The sequence below is a fragment of the Trichechus manatus genome, unplaced genomic scaffold (genome assembly GCF_000243295.1).
Source record: "Trichechus manatus latirostris isolate Lorelei unplaced genomic scaffold, TriManLat1.0 scaffold00009, whole genome shotgun sequence".
Lineage (NCBI taxonomy): Eukaryota > Metazoa > Chordata > Mammalia > Sirenia > Trichechidae > Trichechus > Trichechus manatus.
Genome location: NW_004443945.1, coordinates 29,054,092 through 29,063,763, shown reverse-complemented (window position 1 = coordinate 29,063,763; position 9,672 = coordinate 29,054,092). Strand labels below are relative to the sequence as shown.

Genomic DNA, 9,672 nt, shown 5'->3' with positions numbered 1-9,672 from the left:
AACATTTATTGCTATAAACTGACCTCTGAGCTCTGCTTTTGTGTGTCCCAAAAGTGCTGGTAGGATGTGTTTTCATTCTCATTTGATTCTATGAATTTCTTTATTCCATCCTTAATTTCTTCACTAACCCAGTAGTTTTTGAGCAAGGTGTTGTTCGGTTTCCATGTGTTTGATTTTTTTGCTTGCTTTTTCTGTTATTGCTTTCTACTTTTATGGCTTTATGGTCAGAAAAGAAGCTTTGTAATATTTCAGTGCTTTGGATTTTGTTAAGGCTTGCTTTATGGCCTAGTATGTGGTCTCTTCTGGAGACTGTTCCATGTGCGTTGGAAAAGAAAGTATACTTAGCAGCTGTTTGGTGGAGTGTTCGATACATGTCTCTGAGATCAAGTTGGTTGACTGTAGCATTTAGGTCTTCTGTGTCTTTGTTGAGCTTCTTTCTGGAAGTTCTGTCCTTCACCTAAAGTGGTATGTTGAAGTCTCTTACTACTATTGTGGAGCTGTCTGTCTCTCTTCTCAGTGCTGTTAGAGTTTATGTATTTTGGAGCCCTGTCGTTGGCTGCGTATGTATTTATTATAGTTAGGTCCTCTTGGTGTATTGACCCTTTAATCATTATACAGTGACCTTACTTATCCTTTGTGGTGGATTTTACTTTAAAGTTTATTTTGTTAGAGATTAATATTGCTAGTGCTGCTCTTTTTTGAGTGTTGTTTTCTTGATATATTTTTTTCCATCGTTTGAGTTTTAGTTTGTTTGTGTCTTTAAGTTTAAAGTTTGTCTCTTCTAGGCAGCATATAGACAGAACGTGCTTTTTTATCCAGTCTGCCACTTTCTGTGTCTTTACTGGTGCATTTATTCCATTTACATTCAGTGTAATTATTGTTAGGTATGAGTTTAGTGCTGTCATTTTGATGTCTTTTTTTGTGTGTGATTGACAATTCCTTTGTTCCACTTAATTTTCTATGCTGAGTCATTTTTCTTTATATATTTTCTTTCCATCTTTTTCATTGTTGTTGATTTTGTGTTTGCTGAGTCTTTATATTTTTCTAGTTTTTTTATTTTGACTTCTAGGATTGTTAGATTCCTTTGTGGTTACCTTAATATTTACCCCTATTTTTCTAAGTTTATACCAGTTTTTTATTTCTTTATATCGCCTTGACTACCTCTCCGTAAGAAAAATCTGTGTCTATATTTTTTAAGTCCCTCTTTTTTGTTTTAATGTTGTCATCTTTTACATATTGACATCTGTTTCCCTATTTTCAGTGTTTTAGCTTTGATTTACTTTTGTGACTTCCGTCTGTGGGTTGCTATCTGGTTGCTCTGTCCTGTGTTCTAGTCTTGGTTTGTTATCTGATGTTACTGATTTTCTAACCGGAGGACTCCCTTTAGTATTTCTTATAATTTTGGTTTGGTTTTTGCAAATTCCCTAACTTCTTTTTCTCTGGAAATACCCTAATTTTGACATCATATTCGAGAGATAGTTTTGCTGGATATATAATTCTTGGCTGGCAGTTTTTTTCCTTCAAGTCTTTGTATATGTCATCTGATTGCCTTCTTGCCTGCATCATTTCTGCTCAGTAGTCCAAGCCTGTTTTTACTGACTCTCCTTTGTTGATGACTTTTCGTTTATACCTAGCCACTCTTAAAATTCTCTCTTTATCTTTGGTTTTGGCAAGTTTGATTATAATATGTCTTGTTGACTTTCTTTTGGGATCTACCTTATGTGGGGTTCGATGAGCATTTTGGATGGATATCTTCTCATCTTTCACGATGTCAGGGAAGTTTTCTGCCAACAAATCTTCAACAATTCTCTCTGTATTTTCTGTTATCTCCGCTGTTCAGGTACTCCAGTCACTTGTAGGTTATACCTCTTGATAGAGTCCCATGTAATTCTTAGAGTTTCTTCATTTTTTTAATACTTTTATCTGATTTTTTCCTCAAATAAGTTGGTGTGAAGTACTTTATCTTCAGTCTCACTAATTCTGACTTCCATTGTCTCAGTTCTGCTCCTATGACTTTCTATTGAGTTGTCTAATTCGGAAATTTTATAGTTAATCTTCTAGATTTCTGATTGCTGTCTCTCTGTGGATTCTTGCAGCTTGTTAAATTTGTCGTTATGCTCATCTTTAATCTTTTTAATACCTCTACTGCGTGTTCTGCGTTTTGCTTAATTTCCTTCCAAATTTCTTGAAGAGTTCTGTATATTAATCTTTCGTATTCTGCCTCCAGTAATTCCAAGAAATTTTCCTCCTCTTTGTTTTTGGAGCTTGCTGAACCCATCATGGATTGCCTGTTTTTGTGATTTGATATTGACTGTTGTCTCTTAGCCATCAATAAGTTACTATATTTATTTATTTTATGTTACTTACTGTGTCCTAGCTTATTGTTTTGATATGCCCAAATAGGCTGCTCGTATGACCTAGTTTGATTATTGGCACCTTTGAAGCTCTGATGTCCTGTCACCAGGTGGTTAGATCTGTTACTTGGTATGTGAGCTCAGGAATCCACCTCCTCAGGTGCCCAGGTAGATAGCCACCAAGCGTGTGGTGCAGGCTCTCACTTACAGTCCTAGACAGGCATGGATGATTGGTGTAGGCACAGGCATCTGGCTGTGGCAGGGGGACACACTCTGAGGCAGGCAGGGGCTGACGGCCGACCCTGAGTGTCCAGGAGGAAGGTGTGTCCTTTTTCCCTAGAGCACTTAGGTGGGTGGGTTTTGAAGCTGGGCTATGAGCACCTAATGCTGTTGGCTGTAAGGACTTGGGGGCACCTCTTATTCATGGGTCCCTGTTGCAGGTGGCTGGGTGGTGTGGGTGGGGTCACCAGTCCTCAGGCCCCTGATGTGGGTAGGTGAAGACCCTGCATATTGGGCAGAGCTGTGTCAAATCTTAAGAACCTTCCACTTTACAGCTGGAACAGTTGAAGTTAGACTTCCAGTATATACCCTGTTGTACTGCAGCAGTGAGGGCCTATGCTCTTGAGATGGGCCCACACCAGTCTACGTAGGGGGAAAGGCACACAATGTCCATGGATCCCTTATGCCCGTGCGTAGGCAACGGAGCTGTGCCTACCCTGGGTTACTGGCTTAGGAGAGTCGGCAGTTTATTTTTTCCCCTGTTTGTTAATTTGTTCACTCTCCAAGGCAGGGACAATGGCTCTGGGTTTGTGACAGATCCTACTTCCAGCCCAGGGGACTTGGCAATTGCTGAAGCCAGTCTGGGACCCAGTGCAGAGCATGGAGCGGGGAGGTAGATGGGAGAGAGGTTTTTCCCTAAGTGAGGTGTTTTTGATCCACGTGTTAGGCCATGTACAAGTACTTATCTTTCGCTGATCTAGGGCTGCTTCTCACTGGTTCTGGGTAGCCATGTAGACTCTCTGGTGCTGGGTCTTTCCCGGTGCGAAGTTTGCCTCCCGAGCAGAGCTGCTTGCCTCCCTCACCGCTCACTACGGAGCTGATCAGGCTTGAAGGACTCAGGCTCTCGCTGGGTCATGTGTGGCAACTCCTCGCTGCTTCTTAACCATCTCTCCCTCCCTCTGCCACTCAGTCCAGTTCCTCATTCTGCCTTTGATGTTCAGGGCTCCCAGATTGCCATATATAATCAATTCACTTGTTTTTTTGGGTCTTTATTGTAAGATGGTCCACTGGAATTGTCTGACTACTCCGCTGTCTTTAAGCATACATTTTTAATAGTTATGATGATACCGTGTATTTATTCCTTCTTGTTTCACTTAATACTACATCATAAGCATTTTCTTGTGCTATGTCCAGTTGATAAGTAGCCCTACCCTAAATCATTGACCGTATTTCTAATTATTTCCTTAGGATAAATTTCTAGATATCCCTCTTCAACTGATGGCAGCCCATTTAGCTTACAGGCATAATCTAGCAGGAAATGATAAATTCTAGAGTTTAATCTTGCAACCATGACCTGATGAGGAATGTCACATACTTCACTGGTCTCAATTAAGTGCTCAGGTACTAACTGAAAGGTTGATGGTTCAAATCCACCCAGAGGCGCTTTGGAAGAAAAGCCTGGCAGTCTACTTCCAAAATATCACAGCCATTGAAAACCCTGTGGGGCACAATTCTACTCTGAAACACATGACGTCACCATGAGTCAGAATAGACTCGATGGCCGCTGGTTTGCCTTGGTTTTTTAGGAGCTCAGTGAATCCAGAGAGATTGTATGCAAGGCAGTTATGCGGGAGGGTATTGTTCAGCCTATGTTTGAATCTTGGTTCTGCAACTTGGACAATGTATTTAACCTCTCTGGGCCCCTTCTAAGGAGCCCTGGTGGCACAGTGGTTAACTGCTTGGCTGCTAACCAGAAGGTTGGTAGTTTGAACCCACCAGCTGCTCTTCTGGAGAAAGGTGTGACAATCTGCTTCCGTAAACATTACAACCTTGGAAACCCTATGGGCAGTTCTACTCTGTCTTATAGGGTCACTTTGAGTCATAATCAACTTGATGGCAATGGATGTTTTTCAGGGTTCCTTCTATACAGTGAGGTAAAAGTAATACCTATTTCATCGGGTTGTTGTGAAGATTAGATATTTTGATATTTATTCCTGGAACATGGTAAGCACTTAAATTAATGTTAGCTCTTATTGTTTGTTTTTATGTTCAACATTTAAAGTTTGTTTTCATAATTAAATATGAGAATTGCAGTGATTTTTTACAAGTAGTATGGGAGTATAAGCTATAAAACATAATGTAAGATAGGGCAATACACATTATTTTTAGTTCAAAATAGTGTGATTGTTTTCCTATTTTAAATATGACAGAAACATTTTATTTGTTATGAATTTATTGGGCAGAAGACAACATGAGAAGAGGTATTTGATTTAATAAATCCTTATAAGCAACTTTTTATAGTTTGTTCGTCTTTAGTGACTCAAAGGTAGAATGTTATTTTCATCCAAATTATTGTGAAAAGACAAAAATTTTTTGTTTTTTTTAAAGTTAAATTTAAGGAAAACACCTGTAAATAATAATGCTAACATTTATAGAGTGCTTACTGTGTGGTACACACTGTTCAAGATATTTTTCTTATATTAGTTCATTTAATCCTTGCAACATCCAATGAGGAAGATTCTATTATTGTTCCCATTTTACAGATGAAGAAGTGGAGACCCAGAGAGGTTACATGACTTGGTGAAGGTTATACAACTAGGGAGAAGATTCCATCCTATGTAGCCTGACCTGAGAGCCCATGCTTTTAACTGTTGCACTCTGTTGCTTAACATTCAGATAGAAAAAGAGTAAGTTTAACTGATTAAATACAATACCGATATGTTTACAGTGAGTTTGTATTAATCCAAGAATTTATTTTCAAGAGTGTTTAAAAACTTAATTCCATTGTGGAAATACATATGTGCAACATTTCATTTTTTTCTTTTAGTTTTTCAGTTATGGAACAAAAATATTATATCAAAACATTGAAGCTTCAAGTTCTAAGTTCTTTCCACCCATTCGAAAAGCGATGCTGCCACCTGATAGTTTTCAAGGAAAAGTGGCGTTCATTACCGGGGGAGGGACTGGCCTTGGTAAAGGAATGACAACTGTTCTGTCCAGCCTCGGCGCCCAGTGTGTCATCGCTAGCCGGTAAGTCATCTCAGCAAGTTGCAAGAGAGTCCTTTGAAGAAACAGTTCTGCCGTAGTATCGAAAACACTGTTTGCCAAAGTGGTTTGATTTGCATCTTATATAAAATACCCTTGTTGTTAGTTGCCTTGGAGTCGATTCCTACTCATGGCGCCCCTCTGTGTGCAGAGTAGAACTGCTCCGTAGGGTTTTCAAGGCCATGACCTTTCAGAAGCAGATCTCCAGGCCTGTCTTCCAAGGTGCCTCTGGGTGGGTTCACACCACCACCCTTACGATTAGTAATCCAGCGCTTAACCATTTGTGCCACCCAGGGACTTAAAACACCCTTAGATGAGTTAAATAAATTTCTTTGGAGAAAGTCAGATGTAATTTGAGATATTAGAAATGATGACAATGATGGAACTAATGATATGTACATTTCCCAAATTCAGACATAGAATATTTTTTCTGAACATGAAGATGAAGTTAAAAAGTACTACACTCAGACTTTTGTTTTCAGTGGGAGTAACTATGATTACTATTTCAATAGTTAATTAACCTTGAGGAGAATGGATATAATCCTTCCGTTTTTCTATAAGATGGACAGGTATTTCAGAGCATCTTTGTTGTGATGAATGTAGGAAGAGTAAGACATATAGAAGGAGTTTCTTCTTATGTAAGCATATTCTGGTACTCTATGCCTACATAAGGCTCCCTGGTGGTAGAACGGTTAACCACTTGGCTGCTAAGTGAAAGGTTGTATATTTGAACCCACCTAACGGCTCCACGAGAGAAAGACCTGGTGATCTGCTTCTGTAAAGATTATAGCCAGGAAAAACCTATGGGGCAGTTCCACTCTGTCACACAGTGTCACTATAAATTGGAATCATCTAGGCAGCACCCAACAACAACAACAACATACCATTGTAAGCCTGGAGCTTTAGAGACTGGTCAAAAAAATCTACCTGTTCCTCCAGTTTTGAATGGTGTAAAATGTTTAGATAGGACTAATCTAAATGACAGTCACTATGTCACTCACAAAGGGCCACAGGTATTTTTTAGTTGTTTTTCTTTAATGTAAATTGGCTAGAACTTTTTTTTTTTCAATGTTGTAATGTTGTTAAGAGTTTTAAAATACTATTTTCAATGTAATACTACATAGTTTGTACTCATGGTTTATTTTTCATTTTTCTCTCAAGGACATGAGACTAAGAATGCATATAGGTAGTCCAGACCCACAGATTTGGTGTAAAATTACTAACATTATGCTGTCGTGTATTTTCCTTCTAAAGCTGGTTTGAGCAAAGGAACAGATAAAATGATTGCAATTAAGGAAAAGATTTTACATCTCCAAGTAGAAAATACTGTAGTAACCGATTTAAAAGTGAAGAATTCAATAACTTAGTGTGAGGTATAAAAATTGTTTGAATTTAACTTTGGGAAAATGAATTCATCCCTACTAATTTGTCTGTAGATAAAAACTTTTGTATCTCCTCAAGACCATTTCTCCTTATTTATGTTATAGATTTTCTGTGTTCTTTAATTTTTCGAATTAAAAAGAAAAAAATACACAGCATTAACAGGATACAAACCATAGCCATCAATACACAAACCCCAGAAGATAAGCTAGATAACTGTGATCTTCTAAAAATCAAACACCTATGCCCTTCAAAAGACTTCACCAAAAGAGTAAAAAGAGAACCTACAGACTGGGAAAAAATTTTTGGACGGTACAAGTCAGACAAAGGTCTAATCTCCATAATCTACAAGAAAATCCAACACCTCTACAACAAAAAGACAAATAATCGTATTAAAAAATGGTCAAAAGAAATGAACAGACACTTCACCAAAGAAGACATTCAGGTGGCTAACAGACACAGGAGGAAATGTTTGAGATCACTAGCCATTAGAGAAATGCAATTTAAAACCACAGTGAGATACCATCTCACCCCGGCATTACTGGCACGAATCCAAAACACTGGAAACAACAAATGTTGGAGAGGCTGTGGGGAGATCGGAACTCTTATGAACTGCTGGTGGGAATGCAAAATGATACAACCATTTTGGAAAATGATATGGTGCTTCCTTAGAAAGCTAGACATAGAAATACCATACGATCCAGCAATCCCACTCCTGGGAATATATCCTAGAGAAATAAGAGCTGTCACTCTAATAGCCATATGCACACCCATGTTCATGGCAGCATTGTTCACAATAGCAAAAAGATGGAAACAACCTAGATGCCCATTAACAGATGAATGGATAAACAAGCTACATACACACAATGGAGTACTATGCAACGATACAGAACAGTGATGAATCTTTGAAGCATCTTATAACATGGATGAAACTGGAGGACATTATGCTGATTGAAATAAGTCAGTCACAAAAGGACGAATATTGTATGAGACCTCTATTGTAAAAACTCATGACAAGGTTGACACACAAAAAGTACAATCTTTATTGGTTACCCAGGGTGGGAGGGGTGGGGGGTAGGGAAATACTGAATAGACAATAGATAAGTGGTATCTTTGGTGAAGGGTGAGACAGTACACAATACTGGGGAAGTCAGCACAACTTGTACAAGGAGATGTCATGGAAGCTCCATAGACGTATCCAAACTCCCTGAAGGACTAAATTGCTGGGTGGAGGGCTGTGGGGACCATGGTCTAGGGGAACATCTAGCTCAACTGGCATAACATGGTTTATAAAGACAATGTTCTACATTCTACCTTGGTAAGTAGCGTCTGGGGTCTTAAAAGCCTTTGAGCAGCCATCTAAGATATTCACTGGTCTCACCCCTTCGGGAGCAAGGGAGAATGAAGAGAACAGGATATAAGGAAAAGATTAGTCCAAAGGACTGATGGACCACAGCTACCAAGGCCTCCACCAGACTGAGTCCAGTACAACTAGATGGTGCCCGGCTACCACCACTGCCTGCCCTGACCGGGATCACAACAGAGCATTCTGGACAGAGCTGGAGAAGGATGTAGAACAAAATTCTAACACACACAAAAGAAAGACCAGATTTACTGACCTGAAAGAGACTGGAGAAGCCCCAAGAGTATGGCCCCCAGACACCCTTTTAGCTCAGTGGTGAAGTCACTTCCGAGGTTCACCGTTCAGCCGGGGATTGGACAGCCCCATAAAACAAAATGGGACTAATGACGCACAGCAGTCCAGGAACAAGGACTAGAAGGCAGAAGGGGACAGGAAAGCTGGTAATAGGGAACCAAGGTTGAGTAAGGGCGGTGTTGACATGTAATGTAGTTGTTAACCATTGTCATAGGGAAACGTGTACTAACTGTTTAATGAGAAACTATTTTGTTCTGTAAACCTTCATCGAAAGTGAGAATAGCAGCACAACTGAAAGAACGTAATCGATGTCACTGAACTGTGCATGTAGAGCTTTTTGAAATGCTATCTCTTTGGCTGTGTATATTTTCACCAAAAAAAAAAAGGTCAAGAAGGGAGAGGGTTGACATGTCATGGGGTTGTTAACCAAAGTCATAAAGCAATATGTGTACTGACTGTTTAATGAGAAACTATTTGTTCTTTAAACTTTCAGCTAAAGTACAGTAAAAAAAGAAAAAAATACATAGTCTGAAGTCATTTCAAAACTCATACAAAATACTGTGTCTTCTAGGAATATTGATGTTTTGAAAGCTACTGCAGAAGAAATTTCTTCTCAAACTGGAAATAAGGTACATAAAAAGATAATTTAAAATTCAGAAATTATAATATATTTAAGTAGTTTACTGATGTCTTTGGTTTAGGAAATCTGAAAAATGTAAGATTCCTTTTACGCTTTGTTATTTTGTAGGTTCATGCAATTCAGTGTGATGTGAGGGATCCTGATATGGTTCAGAACACCGTGTCAGAACTGATCAAAGTCACAGGACATCCTGATGTAAGTGTGATGATGATGAGGCCAAAGTATGAGGTGTTTGATGTTGAGAGCACCTACCAGCATGTACTAAGGAAATAAAATACTAATGTGAGAAAGTGCTGTGTTGAGAAGGCCGTATTTTCTGTCACTAAGAAATTGTACTTTCAGATGCCAACTCTGCTTGAAGCAGGATACAGATTACG

The 9,672-nt window shown here is 39.0% G+C and overlaps 1 protein-coding gene across 3 annotated transcripts in view; it reads left to right on the top strand.

Moving 5' to 3' along the window:
- Positions 1-9,672, top strand: part of DECR1 (2,4-dienoyl-CoA reductase 1) — a 48,072-nt gene that overhangs the window by 17,501 nt on the left and 20,899 nt on the right. For 2 of the 3 annotated variants that reach the window (XM_023726093.1, XM_023726092.1), the window contains exons 2-5: positions 5,117-5,260; positions 5,401-5,603; positions 9,227-9,284; positions 9,404-9,490. In XM_023726093.1, coding sequence (XP_023581861.1) covers positions 5,482-5,603; positions 9,227-9,284; positions 9,404-9,490 — 267 coding nt within the window. In that variant the 5' untranslated portion in view covers positions 5,117-5,260; positions 5,401-5,481. The remainder of the gene's footprint in view (positions 1-5,116; positions 5,261-5,400; positions 5,604-9,226; positions 9,285-9,403; positions 9,491-9,672) is intronic. The other variant, XM_004370786.2, reaches the window with a different exon arrangement.